General features: G+C 35.8%; 2 protein-coding genes across 7 annotated transcripts; both read right to left on the reverse strand.

The window, feature by feature from the left end:
* Nucleotides 1-3,113: 3,113 nt before the first annotated feature.
* Nucleotides 3,114-4,794, reverse strand: LOC108213712 (xyloglucan endotransglucosylase/hydrolase protein 3-like). The gene is made up of 5 exons (XM_017385507.1): nucleotides 4,721-4,794; nucleotides 4,213-4,598; nucleotides 4,031-4,134; nucleotides 3,751-3,941; nucleotides 3,114-3,538 (listed from the first exon to the last, which is right to left on the reverse strand). The coding sequence occupies exons 2-5, from the start codon at nucleotides 4,394-4,396 to the stop codon at nucleotides 3,169-3,171; spliced, it is 849 nt and encodes a 282-aa protein (XP_017240996.1). The 5' UTR covers nucleotides 4,397-4,598; nucleotides 4,721-4,794; the 3' UTR covers nucleotides 3,114-3,168.
* A 1,026-nt stretch (nucleotides 4,795-5,820) lies between these two features.
* Nucleotides 5,821-25,806, reverse strand: LOC108214141 (chromatin modification-related protein EAF1 B). Of its 6 annotated transcripts, XM_064090285.1 has the most exons (24): nucleotides 25,476-25,806; nucleotides 22,348-22,536; nucleotides 22,213-22,267; nucleotides 21,894-21,991; nucleotides 20,458-21,464; nucleotides 20,012-20,367; nucleotides 19,811-19,930; nucleotides 19,509-19,664; nucleotides 18,464-18,655; nucleotides 18,166-18,246; nucleotides 17,187-17,244; nucleotides 16,581-17,107; nucleotides 16,403-16,456; nucleotides 12,249-12,306; nucleotides 11,971-12,158; nucleotides 11,834-11,893; nucleotides 11,633-11,713; nucleotides 10,227-10,364; nucleotides 9,973-10,089; nucleotides 9,454-9,545; nucleotides 9,112-9,327; nucleotides 8,648-9,029; nucleotides 6,307-7,871; nucleotides 5,821-6,181 (listed from the first exon to the last, which is right to left on the reverse strand). In XM_064090285.1, exons 2-23 carry the CDS (start codon nucleotides 22,485-22,487, stop codon nucleotides 6,411-6,413), a joined length of 5,637 nt encoding a protein of 1,878 aa, XP_063946355.1. In that variant the 5' UTR covers nucleotides 22,488-22,536; nucleotides 25,476-25,806; the 3' UTR covers nucleotides 5,821-6,181; nucleotides 6,307-6,410. The 6 variants fall into 6 exon arrangements, with proteins under 6 accessions (XP_063946355.1, XP_063946356.1, XP_063946354.1 ...); XM_064090286.1 differs by having other exon boundaries at nucleotides 6,307-7,820; nucleotides 11,834-11,887; nucleotides 20,012-21,464; XM_064090284.1 differs by having other exon boundaries at nucleotides 6,307-7,820; nucleotides 20,012-21,464.
* Nucleotides 25,807-26,615: the final 809 nt, after the last annotated feature.

Consider the following 26,615-nt stretch of genomic DNA (forward strand, 5'->3'; position numbering starts at 1 on the left):
ACTGTTATTTACTGGGAAAAAGACCATCATGTAATTACATGACCAGTCCCACTCAAAGCCGGCCGGGCGAGGCTAATCCAACCAAAGTCCGGTTGAGCAAGAAAAGTCAATAAATTATTTTTTGACGGGTTTCGGTCAAAATAATTTATTGTCAACCGTTCTGCGGTCGGTCAAAGATAGATTAGTCGAAAATAAAAAACCGGTTAAAAATATATTATTTTTTACTATTGTTTTTACCGTGGTTTTCGACTGGCTCGACCAATATTGGCCGAAAATAATTTTCAAACATTTTTTGTCAAAAAATTGAATATTATTCAAAATTGAAATTACCCCCTTGCGGTGAAGATATTATCATGTTATAGTCCCGACTCATTTCAACTTCTGGTTCTATCACTCGTGTATATGAGCAACATAACCGGGCTGCATTTGCACAAAAATAAACTTTAATTGAAGACAAACTTTTTAAGGTGTTTAATTATTAAAATTTTAAAGGATGGAAGATACTACGTGTAAAGATTAAGAGAATTTGTTAGAATAAGGATCCGGAAAAGAAAGGAGGAAGGAATATTTGAATCCAGTGATTTTTTTTTTCAGAGGACGAGTTCTGCTGAGAATTCCGTGAGTATGCAAATTTACATGGGGAAATATGGTAAATATATGGAAGCTGTTTGAAATCATATCGATATTTTTTAGCAGCTTCGGAAAGGAATTAAGAGACCATAGAGAATGCAAAAATGTCCTGGGCTTATGCCCTTAGAGCATCTCCGATATCTCCAATGCCGTTGACTATAATGATTGGCTAAATTGGATATGTAAGACATTATCTAAAATTTGCTGAACTTGTAAGACATTTTGCTTCGATGGTATTGGATATATTGGTTGGCTATAATTTAAAAATAGTATGTTATTAATATTTTGAATTATTATAAATAGAATATATCACTTTAATATAGTAATAAGTGATGTGTAATCTTCCTACACAGATTTTCTTACAGACCTGTAGCGGATCGACAAATATAGTCATTCATAGTAGGTTGGCTATAATTATAGATAACAGGTGGGGATGGTTGGAGCGTGAATTTTTGAAGCCATTAGTTATAATTTTTATTTTTGGCGTTGACAATTAGGATTTTAGCCAAGGGGTCTTCATGGTTAGGGATGCTCTTACAGACCATAATCAAAACAAAGCCATAATCCATAAAACCAAGCATAATTACTAACAATAACTACTACTTAATAAACTGCAGGGAGGATTAAAAGAGACTGTAGAACAGAGAGAATAGAAGACATGCCCTAGTCGATATCGAGCAAATCCTCCACCATCGCTGCCGCTGGAACTTCCCCCCCTTCTGGTGCCTCTGCATTGGCTACGCCTTCCTCTTCATGGTCTTCTCCATGCAACACCACTTCTTCTTCCTGCAGCTGCAGGTAGTCCTCGTCCAAAACCTGAAAATTACCTCCGATGGAACCAAGCCCCATGTCGAGATGCCAGAGTTCACTGACATGCATATTATTTGTATAAATGGAATCAATCCTGCATTCCCAACTAGATTTGGATTACCTAACATTTTCCTTATTAATAACTAACCAATAAATCAGAAATAAACCGGCCCAAACCGACCCGAACTCCACATAGCTAGCTATCTACCCTAACATACTAGTCCTTTGATCTGCAACTACAAAACCCCATGCTTGCTATCATGATGATTCCTCGTGACTTGATTTATGAAATACTTTGTCGCGTACCAGTCAAGTACCTTCTTTGTTGCAGATGTGTAGCCAAGCGTTGGTGCTCTCTTAAGTCTTAATGATAGCACTGATTTCATCAAAAACCACAGCAAAGCATCCATCGAGTGTGGAGGTATCATTATTCGAGCATTTAATAAATTATACTTGGCTGATTATGAGTCTTTGTATGATGGCAATGCTGCAGAATCGGATGGCCGATTAGAGTCTTTTCTCACAGTTGATGAGTCTCAGTTGTTCGACTCTGTCAATGGCTTAGTGTGCTGTACTAAATCGAATCAAAATATTGTTTTAATTTTCAATCCTTCTACTAGGAAGTCCATAATGTTACCTGTGGTACCGTTTGATTGGCAGATTTCTTTTGATTACTGCTTTGATAAACATCTATGTGGCTTCGGGTATGATCATGTCAACGATGAATACAAGATTGTTAAGATTGCTCTGCTCTATCGTTCCTCAATATTGCATGACATTATGGTAATAATGTACAGCTTTAAGACTAATTCGTGGACACGTATTGAGAATGTTCGTTTATCGAAAGGCGTTCAGTTCAAAGAGAGGCGTGGGAGGTTTGCAAGTGGAGCTCTGTACTGGCCTGCAACTGATATGAAGGAAGACAATAGTTGTTCTGTCATTGTTCGTTTTGATCTCGGACTAGAGCAGTTTGGAGAATTTGAAGCATCTTTCGAGGGTAAGGATATAGATTTGGAGAGACTAGTTGCTTTTGAAGGTAGCATTCATGTCTCTGAATACAACTCTTGCGGTGTGGATTTGTCTGAAATAAACGACTAGGCGATGAAAACGCCTAAGTTCAAGGTATCATTGGATGAAAAGTACAGAGGATGTGTTATTAGGCCTCTTGCTTATTCAAAGAATCGCCAGGAAGTTCTTGTACAGGTGGATTTTTTGCTAGCTTTTGTAATTATCATCTCTGTCGAATTCTGTTTTCTTCGGTTCATATAAATTGTTTTTCTGATTAATTAATAAATTTCTTTCTCTATCTTCATTAGTTTTCCTCTTAGTAGTCCTTTTCCAATTTAAGCCTGTAAACAGAGATTGTTGGGCTAGTAATGCACATCTGAATTTTTGATATACGCGGATGGCATCTTGCAGCTTGATCTTACAGTGCTAAGTTTGAAGCGGAAACTCAGTTAGTCTTTGAAAAATGTTAATCTGGGTATGTTTCATATAGATTAAGAGAATTTATTAGAATTAGGATCCGGAAAGTGAAGGAGGAAGGAGTATTTGAATATGATTAATTATTGTCAAGGACGAGTTCTGCTGAGACTCCGTCAGAGGAATTAAGAGGCTACAGACAGTCTGAACATCATCAGAACAAAATTATCTTTAGAAAGCAAAGGCTTGCATTCATATTTGTATACATTTTAAAAATATACTCTTGTGTATTTATGTTTAAACACTTCAATTTCGAGGCAACTGGCACTCCGGGTGATTCTGTTGTCTTTCCTTGTCTAAGCAATAATCATAAACCACATGCTTCTCTCTGAAGATTTGATGCATCTTCTGTTCATGCGGGGTGAGATCTTTCTGTAAATTCCAATGGAGGTTAGGTGATAGGCATTCTTGATTCATACTTGTGTTCTGTGATTTACAACCATGTATGCCGAATCTTCTGTAACTACTAACGAATGGTCCTTGCTTCCAGTCCACGGTTCCGGCCCAGTCTCCTGTCCATACGCTAGCCTCGGTGTGCATCGGATTTGAAATATAATTCACTCCCTTGTCTGTGTAGTTCTTGTATACTCGAACCGGAATTTTATCTACATAAAACCTGCACCAGTATTAGAATTTCAGAAATCAAGTTTTTATCAGTACGGGAGTCTTGTGTAGTGAGGAGAAACAACGCTACTTTTTATGACTACGGGAGTCTTGTGTAGTGAGTAGAAATTACGGGTATTTTTTATAAGTACGGGAGTCTTGTGTAGTGAGTAGAAACTGCGGGTACTGAAAAATATATAACTATAAGACGGATGATGAACTTACACAACCATATATGGGTTCCAGAGAATTTCATAGAGATGAAAGTCCTTTCGAGGATCAAACCAGAGTTGATACCTTTCTTCTCTACTCCCCGAATCACCTGCAAATATATTCGTCTGCAAACCGCCACCAGCGAATTCAAAGTCGAGTTCATCATGATTTCCCGGGTTAGAACTATCCGGAGCTGAAGTCAGCTGCATGCCAATAAATCACACCTAGTAATTAAAACGAGAGTAAATTACAGGGGTGTGGCTACAATAATATCACTCGAATAAAAACATACGTAGAAGCATATTATGATTCCCGAAGTACTATTCGCATCCGGTAATTTCATCCTAATACCAAATTTTCCAGAGCCATACTCCGAAATCGATCTGAATCCGGCCCCTGCCATGCAACAACAAATTTAGCCATGCAGAAAAATATCGAATAATATTTAACGTAGCACATATATATTTGTCGAACCTCCAGAGTACTGATCAAGCAGTAGTTGCACTTCCTTATCGTTGTCAACACGAGTGATATGATTCAATCCCCATAACGAAAAATAATTCTGATCGAAGCTGACATCATCCGCGGGACCTCCACTGACAAAGCTGACAAAAACAAGAAGAGAAAAGCCAAAGATTTCGAGAAAATGTGAAGCCATTGTAGTATAAATCAGTGATGGATGTTTTAATGCATGAGTTTAAGAAGCAAATATGAGTGTTTATATAGAGGCCTTACGGACAAGGTACACATTTCATATATAGGATAAATGAATGAAATAAATTGACACAGATTTGCTTCGGATTTCGACATTTTTCCATTCCGAGTTGATATTTGAGATCATTTTCCGCGTGTTGCTTTAGCTGTAAGAAGAATATAATTAATTGTTAAGTATTTTATAGATGAGCCATATGAGGATAAAATTCACAATTTGGGGATGGGGCAATTGATATGAAAGATGGCATGTCACTTAATTGCGGTTTACCTGGTTCACGTAGTTTGCAGGCTATTACATGAGCTCGCGGGTTTACCCGATGCGCACCCGAAGCTGCGGGTTCCTGCGTAAAAAAAAAAAAAAAAACTCAGAATAACTGGTGCAGGTAGTAGAATACGGCTCTGTAAGAAAATATTACTATGTTCTAAATAGATTTCGTGGAACTTGAGGTGGATAAGAAGAATGGACAAGTAGTGACTGCTTCCACGGTTTAACAAAATTTAATCCAGAATATGTTTTTCTCATGTTATTGCATGTAACTGAGTGTCAACTTAATACCTTGTTGATACAAAGAAGAATTTCTTTCTTTAATATATCAAGTCAAATTATATTATTAATATAAGATTTTTTGAGAGTCCAATAAAATATCCATGAGGGTTGCATCTTCTTGACCTAAAATGAACAATATCATACTAACGTTCTTGACCTGGTAGAGTTGATCCTGGGGTTGAGCAGCAAATTATAGTGACGATATTTGAATCATAGAATTAATGTTAGGAGCTCGGGTAGAAACTATGGATTCATCTTTCAGGGGGCAAGAATCTAGAGTTAATACCAATCAATAAATTGGAACAACTTCGTAAGTAAATCAATATATAAATCGAAAAGATCCGATTCAGTCAAGTTTTAAATTTAAATGTAAAATTTGTTGAAATTGAGAAAAGTCTTTCTGACAAGTTTCGCTCAAATAAATCAATCTTGAACTGAGAAGGGATTCTAGACCACACCTGAATCCAAGTTTCACGTTATCAAAAAATTATTCATAACATCTGAGTCATAAAATTGGTGTCACTCTGGTCATGTTTAAATGAATGAGCAGAATGAAATTCGATTGAACATGAGTCTAAATTTTTACGTTTCTTCAGGAACATTTTCTCCAACCTCCCTCCCTCAAGCAAGAGCACAAATTTCAGGAAGAAATATTCTCATTTTTCCAACTTGCAATGAAAAATGTAAACAGGAAAAACTGTTTTGGAGCATGGAAAAGATAAATCGGGAAATCAGACTAAAGCTTTTAAGTTACTGATAGGGTACATTGCTGTGTTACGATAACCTAGGACATTTGATTGGCTGGTTTTGAAATTCAAAACTAGTATTCACAAAAATTTCATTAGGCTTCAGCCATAACAATGATCACTAATTTCTAAATACAAAATGGCATTATACATGGGGTTGATCTATGGGCCAAAAATTAAGAACCTCTCCATATACGAGCTTATATGAGCATGGGAGGGTGAAGATATTATAAACTATCCCAAAGGGGTGAAAACCCTGTACAGGAGGTGCATCTATATTAGTCCCTATCTTCCCTGAATCCTAAAGTAATGGTAATGTACATTGTCCCCGAAACTAACCCTACCCTATCATTTCAATCGAGTCTATTCGAGCTGTGGATATAACAATAATCAACCCCTGCCACTTGTATTGCCATGATGAAACTATGAGCTTCATCTGCACAAAGCCACAAATCACCGATACTGTTAGTAATGCTGTTCCACAATGCAACTATCATTGCTGACAGCAGGTATCATAGTAATCGCAATGTAACTACTATTTGTAATATGGAGCAGACCTACATGTTGTTGCAACAAAGGCATGCTGAAGCGACTACAGAAAGATCAGAGTTCCTAGGATTTGCTCAATCTGCCAAAATTCTTCAATTTGACAGAGTTGTGGAGGGCTAAGAACTACTACCCCCTCCTTGTAGAATTAGTGATTGTTCTTCTGATTGTTGTTTTAATTCCTCCGGTTGCTGCTCCAATGGAGGCGGCGGTTGCAGCTGTGAGGGCTCTTCCGACCACTGTACATCACCATCATGAGCAACATGAGGCAAGCTCACTAAAGATTGGATTTTTTCTGTTCCTTGACCATGCTGGTCAAGGGGCTCAATAGGAGGATTAGTCAAAGGTGGAGAGTCAGCAGAACCAATTGCTGTCACAGGATTAGAACTACAGGAATCAGAAACATGTTCTGATGCCTTCCGCAGAACAGTCGAAGCAGGCTCTAAGCTAATATGAACATCTCTAGCTTGAAGTTTGTTGGCATGGTCATGGTTAACTTGCCGGTTCTGATGAAGCAATATCTGAACAGGAGACTGAGTTTGATTTACAATCTTCGAGAATGGCTGCGACAATTTATGCTGCTGCTGGTTTGATGGAACAGCCTGACTAGAATTAGATGTTGGACCAGCTACGACTGATGGAACATGATTTTGATGGCTATTTTCAGAATGTGCACGAGTTTGTTGGTTTTGCTTTTGCTGGGCCTGAGGTTGAGGAGAAAAATGGGATGGTGCTGACTGCTTCTGAGGCTGAACAGAATTTAATCCTGACCCGGAATACAATTCTTCCCCTTGGATCACCTGCACATTCTCCTCTCCTTTCTCTGCAATATGGCTCCCAGGAGTAGTTGACGGGCCATTCAGAACAGTGTTATCTGTCAGAAGATTCTCATGCATCAGGTTCCCTCTCCCTACACCTTTTGTAATTTTAGCCTGATTTTGCGACTGTGACAGATGCCGCTGCTGGGGGTGATGCCTACCAGATTGTTGGACTTGCTGTTGCTGAGGTTGCCGCTGCCGCTGCTTGCTTGCCTGGTTGATTGAACCACTGCCACCACCTTGTGGATTCCGCACAACAATATGTGTTGGAATGTGATGCTTCTTCGGATTCGAAGACATTGAACTCATTGAGGATGACACTGTCAATGGTGACATTGATACCTGCGGAGTACTTTGTGACGGGGAACCATTTTGTGGAGATGAAACTTGCTGAGGTTGTCCTGGAACATGTGGCATCAAAGAATTGGATGGTGCAAATTGTTGCTGCTGATGTTGCTGCAATACACGCTGCTTCTCTTTAGCTACACGAATGGCATAGGCTTGATGCTGAGTATTGTTTGCAAGGTTTGGTCCTTGAAGATGCGGATGATGAGAATTAGTGAGCATGTGGGACTGCTGGGTTGAAATTGGATGCAGCTGCTGGTTGAGTGGGTATGACGGAACAGAGGGGGCAGTTGTCTGGTTAGGAAAGGAGGAACTTAATCCACCAAATGGAGGGATTCCTTGGCTATTTCCTAGTGCAACCTGCATCTGTAGCTCGGGAATCATCATCTGTCTTTGATGTTCCACATTCTGAGTGGGCTAAAATAGCAAAAAAAAAAAAAAAAAAAAACATTTTCTTCATTGAGATTAAAGGTCGAGATTTGTTTTTGTTGTTGCATAGCTATAAGATAATAGATGAACAGAAGACAGAGTGCACAACCAGCAAACCACAGTTATCCAGAAACAGGTCTAATACATGATTGGCAACTTACAAAAGAATTAAAATTTACAAACTATTCACAACAGAGAAAAGTTCATTACATAATCAATTGCTGCCATATCACCTATTTAAAACATTTCCCAATGATACCTGTTGTTCATTTGTCCCAATAAATTCAAACCAAGTTCATTGTGTTCTTGCTATTTTTTATTCTACGTGTCTGACTAAACTCAACATATAACCCTTTATCGGTGCCTCCACCTAAAACCACTTCTCAATGAATGTCCTATATACTTTGCAACTTCTCAATTGGTTACCATACACTGACCTGACAAGCGCTTGAATTTAATTATTACCTGGCTTGTATGTTTTGGAGAATTTTGAGGGCAGTGCATTCACCATTTGGCCTATTTCTTATAGTGGATTTAAGAGGTGTAGGGAGGAAGCTTGATCAAAAAACAAAAGTATTGTTCCATAAAGTATCCTTTTTATGCATAGAGTACCCTTATTATGTGAGAAGTGACCAATTGACCTACTTGCTCAAGACCCAATTTCATAATTCAAAGTGTTGGCCTATCATCCTTGTATAATAAGCACTTTACAAATATAATTATCTAGTAATACACAGAACCAAGAAAACACTAGATAAACTCACCCGCATCATATGCATAGGATCACGAGGTCTCATCATGGAGTTTCCTTGAGCAGCAGCAGGACCAGAGTGAATGTTAACAGGGTTAGGCATTCCCATCATACCAGAGGAAAGCATGCTACCAGGACCAACCATGGATGACGAGGCAATACCTTGGAGTCCTGCTCTTGGCACAGGTATGCTTCTATGCAGTCCACTAGGAATTCCCACACCATTTCCACTAGTTAACATGCGAACACCTCGATCAGTTCCTGAATGAACTCCAGAAACAGGAATATTGGACTGTTGGAAGTTTCTACCAGGCACCATTTGGCTGTACTGCTGTAGTCTTTGCTGTTCATCAGTTGATAAAGATGCAGATCTTGGGATGCCAGATCTAACATCCCTAAAGCAGAATACAAAGAACTATTCACAAAATATGACAAATTTAAAAAATATATAACAGGACGATTAGATATGTATCCTACCTGACAGAATTACTGATTTGACTAGAAGCCGACGAAAGATTACTGCCAGGAACAGCACCAGCGAATGCTTGTGCCGAAAGATTGGCACCAGAAGCAGGATGCATTGGTGCAATACTGCCCTGATTTGAATTTGGTATCCCACTACTTTGGGGGCTTTGATAGCCAAGGGAAAGAACATCTGGACTAGATACAGTTGCATCACAAAGATCAAGGGGCCTTTAATCAAATTTAAGTGAGAGGTTATCAGAATATATTATATGTATATAACAGCAAGATAGAAACATGAAAGAGTAAACTAATATATAAACACCAAATGATACGAATGACAGAACAAAGACTTACGTAAGGGTAGGCCCTCCATTCAAGTTATTTGGGCAGACTTGAGAGAGTGCAAATGTATGAGAATTGTGAGGCTGCTGGAGGGGTCTTGGATCCTAAGATCATATAAAGAAAACTCAAGACAAACAGAAGAGGCAATTGATAAAAAAAAAATCAACAGAATAAGTCGGGCAGCAGCAAACAATTTTATATCTACTTTTTCAAGAAGCTTACAGTAATTAATTAGAAAATTCACGCCCTAAATGACATCTTAAGAAACATATTTTTATTATACAGTCTTTTCCTATGTCTTAAAAAGCAAAATGCTGTCAGAGGACAAGTCTTTTATACTTAAACATAAAATGAAAAAGATGGCACAATATCTTGAGAACCTGGCCAAAAATATTTAATGTCTACATATTAAATATAGTCAGAGGACAAGTCTTGTATTTTACATTTTCAATTTAATTTCAAGCACAAAATTTAACAAAAGCTAAGGAAAAGTACTATAATGCTAAATTACTTTGCTAGAAATGAGCCCACCTGTGCCCTCTTATGATGCTGTTTCTTTCCAACGGCTATAATTTTTTCTAAATGTGATTTGATTGTATCCTCTTCCATTGGCCCCTGCAAACGTTGAAACAACTGTCTCGCACTACCCTGTATATCACACACAATTATCAGTTATTCTTCAAAATGCAAGTATAATTATAAGAATCTAGTGAGTTTCTTTTCAGGGATCAGCATGAAAGTATGATTACAAAAAACTAGCAAAATTGTTATTGGGAAAAAATTGCCTTCGGAATGCCAGGTAACGTAGACCGATACGGTTGAGATGACCCTGAATCGTCAGCACTATCTGCGCCCTCACCAGCAGGGCTATCCATTAAAACTTTATGACGCTCCTTGCATTCTTTAGGCTTGCGGAATATGCACTGAACACGAAAATAATCAACTCAATTTCCCAACAAAATTTGTATATAATGGACAGAGAAGATATCTATGTATCTCTTATTTGTAATATGCTTCAATAAAGAACCATTTACTAGCACCATTGATATACAATTTAACTTAAAAATGACGCTCTTTGATAATGATTACAGCAGCGGCTTCTTTAGTAAGCTATCTTTTAGTGTGTGTGTGTGTGGGGGGGGGGGGGGGGGGGGGGGGCATATGGGTCATGTTCCGCTTAAAACCCTTAGCCTAAGAACCCTTAGAACCATTAGCGTTATTTCTAGAATTAATAAGAGCTCTGCAGCAGAACTGCACATGCAAAAAATGTCGTGTTTATATATTGTATTTTGAAATTATTTTTAAACAAACATAACAATGCAAAAAAACATATATATGGATTAGATCCTGAAAATTTATTTAAAATTTAGGATTCTGTAGCAAAACCTTAGTGGTTCTATGGTTCCATTTTAAAAATGGGTTATCTCTTTAGCGCGGCCCTATATATATATGATTAATCCTACTCAGTTACTAAGTATATACTAGCTTGATCACAATTTAAGTAATAATAAACCAGAGCTAGAATAATTAAATAAGTAGTTATCATTCACTTGAAGTAGAGAATCAATTCTTCAAACTGAGTTCAATTAGTTAGTCATGGTTGTAGTTCCTCACATGAGACCATTCCAGGAATAATATAGATTATTCGACATTTATGTGATGGTTTCCAAGGCTTTTACCTTATTATCTCCTCTAAGATCTCAAAACTCCATTTTCTGTCTACTCTTTATCTATTAGCTTTTCTAAAATCCATCTTTATCATTCATCTTTACAAAACAGATAGTGGAAAATAATCTGCAAGGCACCTAGTGGATACTCTTCTTACTCTTGGTGATAAGAGGCCAAATGGGGGCCTGTATTGTTGGGTGAAGCCTAGCCAAGTAAAAAACCGGGCTTTGCCCAGCTTTCTTAAAAGCCCGGTAAAGCCGTGCCCGGATAAAACCAAATTGTCATAATATTATTTTTATGCCCCGCCTCGAGGGCCTAGAAAGGCTCAACTATTACTTGAAAGCCCGGCCTGGTCAAAGTCAAAGCCAGGGCCGGGCTTTAACCAAAGCCTTGTCTTTTCAAGGCCCGGTCAAAGCTCAGCCCAGGGTGCTTTTGCTGCCAGGTAAAGGTGTATATTTATATTAGTTGAACTTTACCAAAAACATGTCAGGGAATTAAAAAAACACATAATACGAATGTATACCTTAAATTTCAGAGTGCTATTGAAAGCATCACTGACGAGATCCCAGTTCGGACCCATATCATGAACAAGAACAACAAGAGCCTAGATAAATCAAAGCAAATTATATTAAGTTGGTCAAATCAAGTTGATGCATAAACTTTAAGAGTTGCACTAATGACAAACTAATCCAGCACCATGGGGAAAAAAGAAAAAACAACGGACCTGGTCCTCAAACAGTGACCATGAAGTTCCTGAACCCGGCTGTCCAGATGCTGACTGCAACTAATTTAACTTTTTTACAATATGCCACTCAAGTAAAGTAAATTTAGAGGAAAGAAAGAATTGGCTCGACAAATTACCTTGAGCCCTTTTGTTTTCCTGCCCCGATCTCGTCCACCAAGCATTTTGATAAACTTAGTGGGGTTGGAGATGTTGCTCATTTGGGAAGCCACTGGGGAAGAGATCGAGCAATTCACGTTGTCAAATGAATTATCCAGTGGCTGTTTAATTAGCTTAGGTTTTTTCCCAACATGTTGACCATATAAACCTTCATTAACACAAGCTGTCTTAGGGAGGGGAAGAAAATAGAACTGATAATCCATAAAGTAAGGCATCATAAAGAGTAAATCAGATGTACCACTGTTTCCATTTGACTCAAAATGATGGCTCTCCGATCTCCTTTTATAATTATCTCTCTGCACCACAATGGAGAAATAAGTTCTATTAATATATTAAACTTAATATATGCATCATCCACATGCTAGTACAGTTCATTGTCACAGACTATGTGCATCAGACAGGGTAATGCAACACTAGGACAGTTTACAGGGAACTACCATATAAAACAGGTATCAAATTATGGGGAATATTCTATTGAAAAAGCAAGTCTGTACTTGCAACATTAAAAAATTTATTGATGTTGTCTTGTATGTGTTGTCGTATGAAGCCAAAATGAGCTATCAATACACATATAGATGTTAAAGGATCTATGGATTATGCCAGTGTTCCAGCTAGAAATTAAACATGCGGGCTTACAGACTAAAGACTATTTTGCTGCCAAGATATACAAATAAAGACAACTAATAATAAGATCATTAATTACTCATTGCCCCATCTAGACGTGCACTAGAAACATTATCATCTCTGTAGCAAGACTTCAGTTCTCAAACAATCAGACCATGGGATTTGGCTTCTTAATCCCAGAATCCAGAACAAATGGATAGCATTACCAAGTAGATCAGAGGAGAGGAAAGCAATTACAGATCACCAAAAGTTTGGAATTTATATAACTAGCATATGAAGGAAACAAATAAAATCCATCGGAAATATAGAAATATAATTATGTATAACCAGAAAGAGGAACGAATTAAATAAGTGAGCGTTTTCCAACTATCAACTATAGAATTTAATAATTCGATAGATGCTGAATTAGGTGAATCCTCTAGATTGCCTCTAGCCCATTTGCTTGTTCAATCATAATCTTCTAACATGGCAAATTCTTTCTCCTCAATTAACTTCATAGAAGCAACTTGTTTGAGAGACAGAAAATAAGGTTATGATTTATGATACAGAAATGACCGATTGAAATGATAAATTGGATAAGATATAGAACAGGGTCGAAATATATTAAGTTGATCCACAATGATTTACACAAAACGTGTGAAAGAATAAGAAAGAGAAAACTCTATTGGCCAAAGATGAGAAAACCGGAACATAGATCCAAGATGGGAATAAAATATCACTGTAGGTTACTTAGGACATCCATCTCCATTCACATCAGGGACGATTACAGAATTACAAACATCACTGCAGGGCATTGAGTTTTCAGAGGATAGAAATAACAGATTTAAAAGAATCAAACAACAAGCATAAATAGCTCCGCAAAATCCCATAAATAGCACTAGATAGTCAAATTGATATATGTATAACAAGGAAAAGTAAAAACTCGAATCCACTTGAGACTTGAGATCTATTACTTACCAATTTCAAAACTAAAAAAGTGAATCGAAATAGCTGAGACCTAATCTAAAGCAAATGTTAGAGATTTGATTTAGGGTTTTTGAATCAGAGGCGGAAAGAAAGAGGCGAGAGATATGATGCTTGAGGCGGTGGCTTAGCATACCAAAAGAAAAGAAAGTGACCGAGTAACTGCTAGTCTGCTACTTTAGGTTTTGTAACTTAAGTACAGTAGAAACTCTTTAAATTAATACTCGGTAAATTAATAAACTCTCTAAAATAATAAATTTGTCTGGTCCAGACTTGGGCCAATGTAAAAAATTGAAAAATTCGATAAAATAATAAGATAATAATTTTTCGGGAGATCCCTTTATAATTTTCGGTCCCAAGAAAATCATAAATTAATAATTCTTAGAAAGTTGCTTAAAAATACTATATGATGAACACATTTATTCCTCTTGTTTACACTTATTGTACAGTAGTTCAAAATTTATTATTGATTTCCAATACATATGAACACGGTAATTACTAATTTACGTTGAGTCTCAAGGTTGGCAACAATGTAATTTTAAGAGGCATAGACTAATTTCTCATTTTGTTTGATATGTACAGTATAATCGGTTAAAAACTCTTTAAATTAATAATTATTAATTTATCGATAAATTAATAACGTCGGGACCGGAAAAATTTATTAATTTAGAGAGTTATTAATTTATCGATAAATTAATAATTATTAATTTAAAGAGTTTTTAACCGATTATACTGTACATATCAAACAAAATGAGAAATTAGTCTATGCCTCTTAAAATTACATTGTTGCCAACCTTGAGACTCAACGTAAATTAGTAATTACCTTGTTCATATGTATTGGAAATCAATAATGAATTTTGAACTACTGTACAATAAGTGTAAACAAGAGGAATAAATGTGTTCAGCATATAGTATTTTTAAGCAAGTTTCTAAGAATTATTAATTTATGATTTTCTTGGGACCGAAAATTATAAAGGGATCTCCCCAAAAATTATTATCTTATTATTTTATCGAATTTTTCAATTTTTTACATTGGCCCAAGTCGGGACCAGACAAATTTATTATTTTAGAGAGTTAATTAATTTACCGAGTACTAATTTAAAGAGTTTCTACTGTATAATATTTATAATGCGGGTGGATTTTGGGTTACCCGAACCCGACCCGAAATTGACCCGATTTTTTCGGGTCAATTTTGGGTCAACCCGAAATACCTTGACCCGAATTCGTATTTTGCGGGTCGAATTCGTGTCAGGTCATCGGGTCATGTCTGAAATTGCCAGCCCTACCTTCATACCAGTGAATAATATACATTGTGAATTGGACACGGAGACGAAGAAAAAGTGTAAAAAATGAGTGAAGTTAGATGGAAAGTGGGTAAAGTGGTGGACCCACTTATTTTTAATAATAGATTTGAGATAGTGGAGGAAAGTAGTGGGTGTAATAGTGTTTTTATTATTATAGAATGGAGATAGTGGAAGAAAGTAGTGGGTGTAATAGTGTTTTCTATTGTAAAAAGTTGCCATTTTGGGAACATCCCTAAAACGAAACTGTATAGAAATGAGTGGGACGGAGGGAGTAATTTTTACTTGGTCTTATGACCCTAGACATTACTATAAACCCAACACATGAGCCCTGGGGTGACTCAATCGCAGAAGAGCCATGAATTTTCAACTATTGAGAAGACTCGAGGCAAAATGGATAACCCATGACGAGAGCATAATCTCAATTCCGATAGTCTTGGAAGTCTAGAAATAATAAAGATTACATATGTAGCAGGCCAAAACCCTAACTTGAGTGATAAGACACGAAACCTACTAATTATCTAGAGTCCTAATTGATCACTGGTACAATATATCTAAATTCCTAATTAAATAATAATCTTAGAATATTTCTAATAATCTACTTGTCTAATTTAATGAAATTTCTATGATAAATTACATTTAAATTTGTTCTAAAATAATAATATAAAATGGATAATAACTATTTTCAAATCCTCGCTCCAAATCAAAGAAATCTCCCCCAACATAACATAAAATGGTTCCAAACTTCCAAAGACAAGAAAACCCCTTGCATGTAAATTAGTGCTTCAGATAAAACTCCAATCAACCAAAGTAATTACTAGGAACATCAAATACACACCACCATCCAAAGCAAAATAATTTATCATAGAAATTTATCAAAGGCTGAAGTCAAAGGGTTGATGTAACATCCTAAATCGAAAAGAATTAGCGATTATCGGGCCTTTATAAGGACAAATCAATAAATAATGTATAAATAATGTGTACCGAAGTTGCTAGCCCTTTTGGACTCTTTAAACTGACTTGTTATGTTGGATCGGGTATGCATTGGGTTTTGGGGGCTTGATGTTATCAATGGTATTGGAGCACCGGCTGGAAGTGCATCAACACTGCTCGTCTTCCGTAAGATTGTTTGTGGACTCAACGAGAATGTCAACCCAATAATAAAGGTTGTTTATAACTTCTCACATAAATACAGTCAGGCCCTTACAAGGACAAGTTAAAAACTAACGTATACCAAAGTTGTTATAGCTCTTTTGGACTCGTTTGTGATGGGTTGTTAGATCAGGTATGCATTGGGTTGTGGGAATGGGACCTAATGACCACCAAGACTTTATAAGAGGGCAAGGATACCATGATTAACATATTGAAGATTAGACTCTTAAAGCTCTGAAGTTCAAGTAGATGCCAACAATTAATTATTGAAGCATAGAAACAGCTGGATCAAACAAAGTTAATACAAGAGGCTAGATCTAATCATCCTAATTGGTGCATAAATTAATGTTACCTGCTCATTATGAAAACTGGAATCAGATCGCCAATTGTACTCATAAGTCGAACCCTGAAACACATAATATTCCTTGGATAATAAGAAATATAAAACAAAAACTGAAATGACTATTTGGGTCAAAGTGTGTGGGGGGTGGGGGAGATTTCCCCAGTAATTGTTCAGAACTAAACTATACCAAATTCTTTGCCTTCTTTTTCTTTTTAGGTTTATGTAATACTTCCGAGGAGTCGACGGGTAGTTGCCGGTCCATGTTACGTACAGACTCAACCTCCATATTATGTGGAACATCAGACCCACCCTGCAAATTATTCTGTTCATCATGAAAAGAGTTCGTATCACCACTAGATGCATCACCCTTGCTTGGTGCCTGAAGACAGCCATGAGTTCCTGCGTTAAAAGGACTTGGAACTCTTTGCCGGGATGCAGTGCGCATACGCTTTGTTGGAATTGAAGCATTAGGTGCGTTGGAGGCCCTTTTTCCTATCAAAACAGAATGATGATTGCCAGCTTTATTTTCGACAGATTGCACAAATGGTAAATCAGATCCCATTTCGTAAGGTCTTGCTGCCAATTCTTTCATCAAATGTTTCTTTTTTCTCTGCAACAGTTTAGATGGCTTGCTGTTCCCAAAAGCCCCAGGCAAATAATATGTGTTTGTCTCTCCTTCATCCTCTTCAAATGCATTCTCACGAGAACCATACTCTATAAAATTTACCAACTTATAAGAATGCATAAAGGACTTCAAAGCGACAATAAATCAACATTAGTTGTGTCACGTTACCTGCTAAAGCATCATAACCAGATGTCTCCACTTCTTCAGGGATGGAAATGCCAGTTTTCTAAGGACATTGATTAAAAAACAATAAATGTGTTGAATATACCAAGTTCAACTTAAAAGTGTCATTACTAATTTAGTAACTGCTCAAGATGATTTTAGTTCATGAAGCCCTTGCATAACATGAAGATAAAAATGGTACAGTACACATTGTAGATACAGTAGTAATGTTCAGTAAAGAGTGAGGATCTTTGTCTAGCCTGCTCCTTTCAGTGTCCAGATCATATATTCACATTTGAAAGGATAATTTGCAAAAAACTACTAAAGCTTTACATGGAAAAGTAGGCAATCAACCAGAAGTAGAAAAATGAAAAATAAAACACTCTTCAAAAAGAACCAGTCTCCACTTCTTCTGGGAGGGAGGGAGGGAGGGAGGGAGGGATGATATCTATATAAAGACAGTAAGAAAAGGCTATATATATATATATATGAATTTACAAAGAGAAATTGCAGCAACAACCTTGTCCTATATGAGGTGAATATAAAGATAAGAGTAGGTAATAGATCTGACTGCAAAATTAAAGGTAATATATACTCCTACTTTACTATAGTCCTCAGAATTGCTCATGTTGTCTATGTTACATTACAAGAATCTCTAAATCATTCTACTAAGAGTGGTCAGACATTCAACTCAAGAATCTTTTCGTTTTAGTCCGTGTGCGTAAGTGATAATAATAATGTCTGAGGGGGATTATGCTCCATATGTATCATGGTAATATTTAACCAAAAAGACAAAAAGTGGCAAAGAATTTGTTATATTAAAACCTATCAATACGGACAATGTTAGCATATTGCGGAACGACGTAAACTTCTTTTTCTTTCATATATTTCCTACGTAGGTATTAACAGGAAGCTTGTGAAGGAGATGAGATGGCAACTCTCCAATTAACCAATAAGATGTGTTAGTTGTTAGAACTATGTTTACCTCCAGCTGCAGTATGTGTGCTTCAATAGAATTCCTGTAGATTTCCATTGCACCAGCAGGAACTGAATAGAAGAGGCTTTCCTGCAGAAAAAATAAATTAGATTTATGATAAAACAAAACTAGAGACCACTTAGATAATTTAACGGGTGAGCTCCTGAATTATAACAATAACAATGACAATGGAATATAACTTCAACCATAATAATAACAATACCGATAACATTGATTATAACGGCAATTAAAAATATTTGAACTCAAGCAATGAAAAGACAAACTATCATTTAATGTGTGTCCATACTTCTGTTAAGTCATCCTTCCATGACATGTCCATATTTTGCAAACTGGATATGCTATCAGGCCTTGTAGCCACTTTGGATTCGACAAAGCGATCAGGTGAGTTATTACAGTTAAGGAATCTCAATGCATATCCCTGGACTGTGTGCCCATAATCTTTGACAGGGTTTTGCAGCTCCTGCTTTTTGCCCTCCTCCTGTCACAATCACCATGGATAGTAAAATGCATTAATAGTAATCCTGCATATAACTACATAACCATAACCCCAAAAAAAACAGTTCAGAGTCAACGCAGCAGCCAAAGGTACATGGGAAAGACACCGCATAAAGATCTTAGCAAATCCCACACATAGAGAACAAACATCTGAGCAAGTGGTACATACAAGACCAGAGGTCAAACTTACGTACAAAGTTTCTAGATATTTTCAAATTAGATGAATTGATGCATGGTTGTACACCCCGAAATACCATACATAAAGGCATACTTTGGGCAAGCAGCAGAATTAGGTAATTAATGTTTATGCTGTCCAATTCTTCTACAAACCCAAAGTATGGTCTTTGGTCATCATCTGATCCGATAAAGCTAATAAGAAAAAGTTAAACAGAATTACAAGTAACTCATTAATACAATTTAACAATATAATGATAATCCCACTGCTATTACATAAAACTTAAATTTTAGTTGTTAAAACAAAGACAAATATAAATCCAAAAAAAAAATATTTAAAAAGTAAGAAAATAATCTAATTTGGAAGATACCAGTGCATGCATAGGCTATATAGGCTAGTATATTTAATTTGTTGAGGATTAAAAATTATCTTAATTGTCTTCTTTTGTTTGTTTAAATTTTAGTTCATGCACTCTACACCTAAAATATACATACAAAAGACAAACAAGGCAAAACACATTTACAAGGAAGGATATACAATTGATATTATGGAAAATAACCAACACCAGTAAGACTAACAAGAAAATTGAGTTTTTAGTTTTTACTCAATTGTAAAACATAATGTTTTAACCGAACCAAGAAGCTGCGAGCCATATCTTTACCTCAACCAAACACCAGAAATCCTTAACAGCTTTTGCCAAGCAACAAGCAACTTGTTTTTGTCTCACATGAATATCTTGTCCTCCAAATTTTAATCGAGCAGCAGAAGTAGCTTGACGACCTATTTGAGCAGCAGCACTTATCTTCCAAAGGCGCTCCTACAAAAAATTAATAGGGAAGAACCACATATCAGATAAGATGATAAGCTTAAACAGATAATTTTGCAACCCTAGTGCCAAATCCACATTCTATACGCAAAAGAATGATACACAATCAGAGAGACTTATCAAAATTAAGCCAAGACCTGTGCAAAATCGTTAGCCAACCATGCCATTTCCTCTAGGACAAAATCCCAATGAGATTTTTGGCGACTCTCCCGACGTAACATATGAATAGATAACTCAGCAATTCTCTTGCGTTTAGCCTGGTAACCAAATTACAAAAAAAAAAAAATTAGACAACACAAAGACAGATCATCAAAAACATAAATGCTCAATGTCATAACCTCTACAACGCGTGCTTCTTCTAAAATAGAGTCTTCATGCGCCTTCAGTTTCAGTTTCAAGTCTTCAGAACAAGTTTGTTGCTCAGGAGATATTGCAGAATCTTTTGTTAAGAACTCAGTATCCTGATTCTCAGGAACAGAGATATTCACTGAACTATTAACTATTTCAGTATGAGTATTTTCATTTCCAGGCTGGGGATTAGAATCCAACAGAATGCTGGGAATTGTCTCATCTTCTAAAGAAGTACTTCCCACTTGTTCCTTCCCCTCGATGGCAATAGGATCATTAGCTTCACTCTGTGAACCGGATACTTTTTCATCCAATGGTTCCACGCTTTTAAGCAAAGAACCATTTTCTTGGTGGTCATGTAACAAATTATTGTCAGAATCAATAGCATACATATCATCAAGTTTTGTCTCAGTAACATCTTGAGCTAATTTATTACCTTCCATGTTCAGTGTCTCGGAAGCTACAGTTTCTTCCTTTGTACAACCATTAGAACCCACACTTTTTAAGTTCGTACAAGTTTCACTATTGACATTCCCATTTAGCTGAAAAACAGACTGATTGCCACATGTTCCCAAATCAAAACTCTTTGTGCTAATTACTGCATTTTTATTTTGAAATTCATTCAGTGGGCCTTTATCACCACCAATCTCAGCTGTTAGGCTACATGTATCTTCGACCTTTGCTCCAACAGAAGATAGATCACATCGTGAACCGCCTAAAGATGCTTGTATACTTTCCCCATAAGATGCTGGTTTCGAAATAACTTTTCTCTTATTGGTTATCTGAGCTTCAGATTCTAAAAGATCATTTTGTTTCTTGTCATGCATATTAGTGGAAGCATTTAGATCTGACTGGGCATTGGACGGATCTCCCTTACTCTGGACAATATATGATTGAATAGCCTCTCCACCACCTATTTCCATATCGAAATGATTCTTGGATGGCTCAGCTTTGGAAAATTTATTATGATTTGGGCTTGTAGGTTTCAAATTATAATTTGAACAAACTACATTGTCCTTCTGGTTGTCTGTATCAGCTGTCAACACTTTGAGCTCCCTAGAAACATGACGAGAAGGCAGCATGTTATGACCGCTAGAAGACAGCACTACATCTACAGAATTTGATCGACCACCATCACGACTTGGACGTGATCTGTTCCGTCGCCTATATGCTTTCTTTGGGAGTCCAAATGCAACAGTAGCACCTGATTCTTTGGCATTTCGACTTCCATCCAACTGTGAAGACTGTTCAGAAGGAAAGACAATATCCCTATTGGATCGCAACAAGCTCCTTTCACCTTTGAAAATACTATTTTCCCCATCGAATAGCATAAGATTATCAGCGCTATTAGGTTCATATGTGGGAGGAGCTTCTGGTCTACCACTGCTTTCAACAGAATCTCCTGGCGGTGAATCAGCCAACGCAAAACTACCTTTTGCTTCACTGCAATAACAGTATGTTCCATCATGTATCAACATGCAAAGCTTGCAATCTATAACAGACGATTCTTATTATGATATCATCTTCTGTAACATTATTATTGTTATCTTTATTAAAACATCCTCTAAGGTGACTTTGAAGGTATAACTTTACGAATACAGAATTTGCGACAATACAAAATCAAGTACAAATTTATTACCTGATGTAAACTAATAAAAGCTTCAGAGTATGATAACCAAATATCTGGGAACTTGCAAACTAGTCATAAATCTGTCGTAGAACTAAATATTAACCCCTTGTCTACTCAAGCTAAGTGGATTAAGCATGACTAAAGTCATATATATACTTTTGTATCATGTTCTGCCTTGTATAATGATCCACGTGACCACTATTAACCTTAGATTCCTCATGTGACAGAACTTAGTGTTATACCTGATCACGAACTGTTCAGGATGTTGATCTGTCAAGGAAGTAGACTGAACACTATGTGAAGCAGCATTTCCAGGTCTGAAGTCCAGAGGATCTCCACCCTGCAAAAAACAAAAATTGCATTTATAACAGTACAATGATATATTTTTGTTAAGGTCAGTAACAGAAGTCTAAATATACATGCAAACTGCCATTACAGGGTTTCGAACCCTTGATCTCTTATTACCGAGAGGAAAGGGGTATCTGCTAGGTTAATTCTTGCAAATAGTAATCTGATACTTTTTAGCAAGATTTTGGTGGTAAACTAGTATATGCTGCTTACTTGTTCAAGAAACTCCAATTGCCTTCTTGCTTCCTCGTAACAAACATAATGCTTCCTATTAAAAACAATAGAATTAATATTACCTTGTAAAGTAAGAGTTCCCATACTAAGTAACAAAAGAAAAGGTCAAAATACCTCAGTGCTACTTTTGTCTCCTCAATGACAGTTTGCTGTGGAGAAAGATCTGTACTAACACCACCCTTGTGGTTAACAACTCCCATAGAATCAATTGCAGCATAGACTAAACCAGGAAGTTCTGGACTACATCTACGCATTCCTATCACAGATCTTAAGCAGTCCCATCTTTTCAAGATTGTATGGTACCTGTAATAAAAGATGGGTGAGAGTTAAAGAAGAATTAAGAAGAGTAAAATTAAGGAGGCAGTGCAACACTCATTGAGTAGCAACATGATAATAAAAACAATTGTCACTATTTCAAGGGACAATACATAATGTAAATATAAGGCTTGATGGATCTAAATCATATGTGGCAGTTCTTATATCTTAGGATCAGAGTATTACAAGAAAATGTAACTAATGGACACAGGATCTATATATAACATACAGAAATCATTTTATGTAAGTAATTATATCACTTAAATGTGTAACCGAACTAAACCATGAAGCAAACTTTACCTCGACTGCATCCATAAAAAGAGGGAGTAAGACCCCCAGTTCAGCCCAAAATTGAGGTGTAATATCATAAAAGAAAAGGGAACACATTATATAGGCAGTAATATTTAGTTACACTCAAAACAACGAAATAAAGAGGGAAGAATTGAAGAAATTTTATTAATTACCGACAGCACTTGAACAAAGATCATTAACACTAATAGCTAGTGGACACTTCCAAATATAAAAAACTTGTATTGATCTGATGCTTGAACATATAATTAGGAAGTAAACTGGGTTCTCATTAACACCAAGTATCCTGTTTGGCCTACTTCCAAAAGTCACTAGTTATTTAATACTATTTTCATACAAACGACTAATATAAATTTTTTACATGTAGGTTATTATCTGTTCAGATGGTTTAGTTAACAATATATAACATATAAGTAAATAATATAAAAGAAACAGCATGAGAAACAATATTGGAAGTTACTTTCGGAGATGATATTATTGATTTTGAAGTCAAATCTAGGGGTGGCAATCGTTTCGTTTCGTGTATTTTCGTGTTTCGTGTACTCGAAGGTGAAACCCGTATCCGCCCGTTATTAATTTCGTGTACCTAATTTGAAACCCATATCCGATCCGAAACGTTTCGTGTACTTTTCGTGTATATTATGCATAATAATATTAATATATTTTTTAATCAAAAAATAGATTTAATATATATTTTCTTTTATAATTTTATTAAATGTTAATGATATATTTATACTTGTATACAATTCTCTATAAATGTGTTAATATATCTACAATATATATCCACACAAACATATAAATATATACTTTTTACACAATTATATATTTAATATATCATAACATATATATAATAAATATTATCTACAAATATTTCGTGTACTTTCGTGTATTTCGTGTACCCCAAATGAAAACCCATATCCGACACGAAATCTATCGTGTAATTTCGTGTTTGTGTACTCTCGTGTTTCGTGTATCGAAAATCAAAACCCATATCCATTTTTTTCGTGTCGTTTCGTTTCGTGTTAGCGTGTTACGTGTCAAATTGCCAGGCCTAGTCAAATCACAAAAGTAAATCAGTAATCAAACAAAATAAGTACTTTAAAACTAGGATAATGACTCGGTTGAAGTCAATTTTACTTTCTACACAAAGAGACAATATACTTTCAACTTATTTTGGTAATAATTTACTTAAAAGCTTGCACGTACGCTATTAATGACTATATCATCGGAAAAAAAAATATTAATATTACTTGGTAACGCATAAAAAAGGACTAAAGTTGGCATCACATGCATATATACATATATACATATCAAAGAAACTTTCATACGCACATGAATAACTATTTACGAGTAATTTTGTCTGACATATCCAAACAATTGTGTGTGCGTTTGTAGAAATTTCACAACACACAGAGATGTACTCGATAGTCATTTTATCAATCATTATAATTTTAAGCATTCTTTTAAATACACCTTAATAATGTTGTCAGTACCTTTAAACCTAGCCTCACAAATTTCATATACTAAAAACATATACATGAACACATGTATATGTATGAATTTCTGTTCAACTAAATTAGTAAAGCACCACAGCGATATTACTAGCGGTATATGCTACCCTTTTTATTTTCTTACGAGTTGTACCACAAATTAATATTAGGTGTTTGTATTCTAAAATGAAGTTTGTGTGAAAATGTGTAACATAGACAAAGTCATAAAGATGCTTAATACCTATTAACATAACAAATCTCTATTGTACAAAAGTGGCAAACCTTCTAGAAATTCAATTTTCAAAGTAAAGGTGGAGTGGTATAAGCACACACAAAGTGTACATGAAGGACCCTGATTTATAATATTACAAAACTGTAGTTCCTCACGGTTGTTGGTATGTAAAAACTAGTAGGATACATGAGGCAGTTAAGAGTAAAATCAATTTTATACTAATAGGAGAATAAAACTCTCAATCAGGATAACAATTGCATTTAATGCACTTAAAGAGCAAAAATAATGAATAACCACCACTACCCAATCATAATCCCAACGTAACAGTATCAATGACATGTCATCACAAAGTTGAGTCAAGAAAGACACATGAGCACACATAGAGATGGATAAGAAGAGAGCAAATCATATACCACCTTGTTCCGTAACTTTAAAATGGTTCGAGTCAAACAGACGATATTATTATGCGGGTTCGGATGAAGAAGAGACAAACAGCATGAGACGAACTATAAATGCCATATTAAATATGCTTGTAAGTTAATATTCATAACTACTATCACAGATATAGCAAATACACATGTACCATCGACACACTTAAAACACTCTAAACTCCACATTCTCGACACTCCTGAACAACACAGCATTTAAACACATAAACACCAAACTAACTCTTTACCACACTAAACTCGAAATGCACAGCACGAAAAAAAACCCCATAAACACACCCTTCCAATCACTTGCGTATTTCAAAGAACCCAAACACTCACACATAATGCAACAACATGATCAATTAACAAACAATCACACACTCATTCACAACACAACCCTAATCCACAATTCAATAACATTTTAGGTTACACAGCCTTCGAAATCATAGGGCTTCTGTATAAATATACCTGAATTACACAAATTCACGCAGCAATTAGCCTCCCAAGCCTCCCGACAATTTCTAGGGTTTTGCTCCGCTTTCAGACCACCAAATTAGCCCTAAAAACCATCGAATTCCACCGAAATCTCGCAATAAAACACAAAATTAAATAAATAGATACGTGATTATTGACTTTACGTGGGTAATTCGTGTGCGTAAAAGTGCGTGTGTATGTATGTATTGCTCGTTCGCGGAGTTTCTCTCTCTAGATTTTGATTTTGTTTAGTTTTGTTTCTCTCACTAGGATTGAGGGGAGTAATGGGCTGGACATGCAGTGAGGATGAAGAAGAGGGCCTTTTTGATGTGGCCCATTTGTTTTTGTTGGTTTTTATAGGGATAGGAAGGTAATTGCGGTGTGTTTGTAGGGGTATATTTGGGATTGTGGTTGGGCATGTTAAGATTTTGCTGGGAGAAAATGGTAAGATTGTTTTTTCCTTTTTTTTTAAGAAGAAAGATTGTGATTGTTTTTTGAATTGTAATTGGCATAAGTATGTTTCCAGATTTCTTATTTTAGATTCAAGGGATTTATGTATCTTAGATAATCTTATTAATCGGAACATATAAAAATATTGTGAGCATCTCCAACCATGGAGATCATTTATTTATCAGTTAAAAATTGAATTGGCATAATAAAAATAAAATATATGACTAATCTCTTTAAAAAATCACGCTCCAATTCTACCACCATACATACCTCTTGTCAATAAATTTAGCCAAACATTTTATGGATAGTTGTATTTGTCGAACTATGAAGATTACATTTCATTTATTACTATATTAAACTGATATATTCCATTTATAACAATCTCTCCATCTCTTTTTAGTTGTCACTTTTCACTTTTGATCAGTCAAATTGACCAAATTTTGACTGAAATTTATTAATATTTTATCAATTAATAAAATAAAAAAATATGTCACCGAAAATAACTTTTAATCTACTTTAATAAGTAATTTTCAGTTTTTAAAAATAATATAAACATGACTTATAAACTTTGGTAAAAAAAATAAACAATTTTACCAATAAAAATAGAAATGTGACAACTAAAAAGGGACGGTGGGAGTAACGTAATATTTTTAAATTATAACCGACCAATATAGCCAATATTAT

This window comes from Daucus carota, chromosome 3 (assembly GCF_001625215.2).
Source record: "Daucus carota subsp. sativus chromosome 3, DH1 v3.0, whole genome shotgun sequence".
NCBI classification, from domain to species: domain Eukaryota; kingdom Viridiplantae; phylum Streptophyta; class Magnoliopsida; order Apiales; family Apiaceae; genus Daucus; species Daucus carota.

Coding starts and splice junctions, on each gene's coding strand:
- LOC108214141 (XM_064090282.1), bottom strand. CDS start 22,487: ATGCGTAGATGTAGTCCAGAACTTCCTGGTTTAGTCTATGCTGCAATT. Junction 21,992..22,212: donor AATTGGAGTTTCTTGAACAA/GTAAGCAGCATA, acceptor TGTTTTTTGCAG/GGTGGAGATCCTCTGGACTT. Junction 18,656..19,508: donor ATTTCTGGTGTTTGGTTGAG/GTAAAGATATGG, acceptor TGATTGTGACAG/GAGGAGGGCAAAAAGCAGGA.
- LOC108213712 (XM_017385507.1), bottom strand. CDS start 4,396: ATGGCTTCACATTTTCTCGAAATCTTTGGCTTTTCTCTTCTTGTTTTT. Junction 4,135..4,212: donor GCTTGATCAGTACTCTGGAG/GTTCGACAAATA, acceptor GTTGCATGGCAG/GGGCCGGATTCAGATCGATT. Junction 3,539..3,750: donor TGGAACCCATATATGGTTGT/GTAAGTTCATCA, acceptor ATACTGGTGCAG/GTTTTATGTAGATAAAATTC.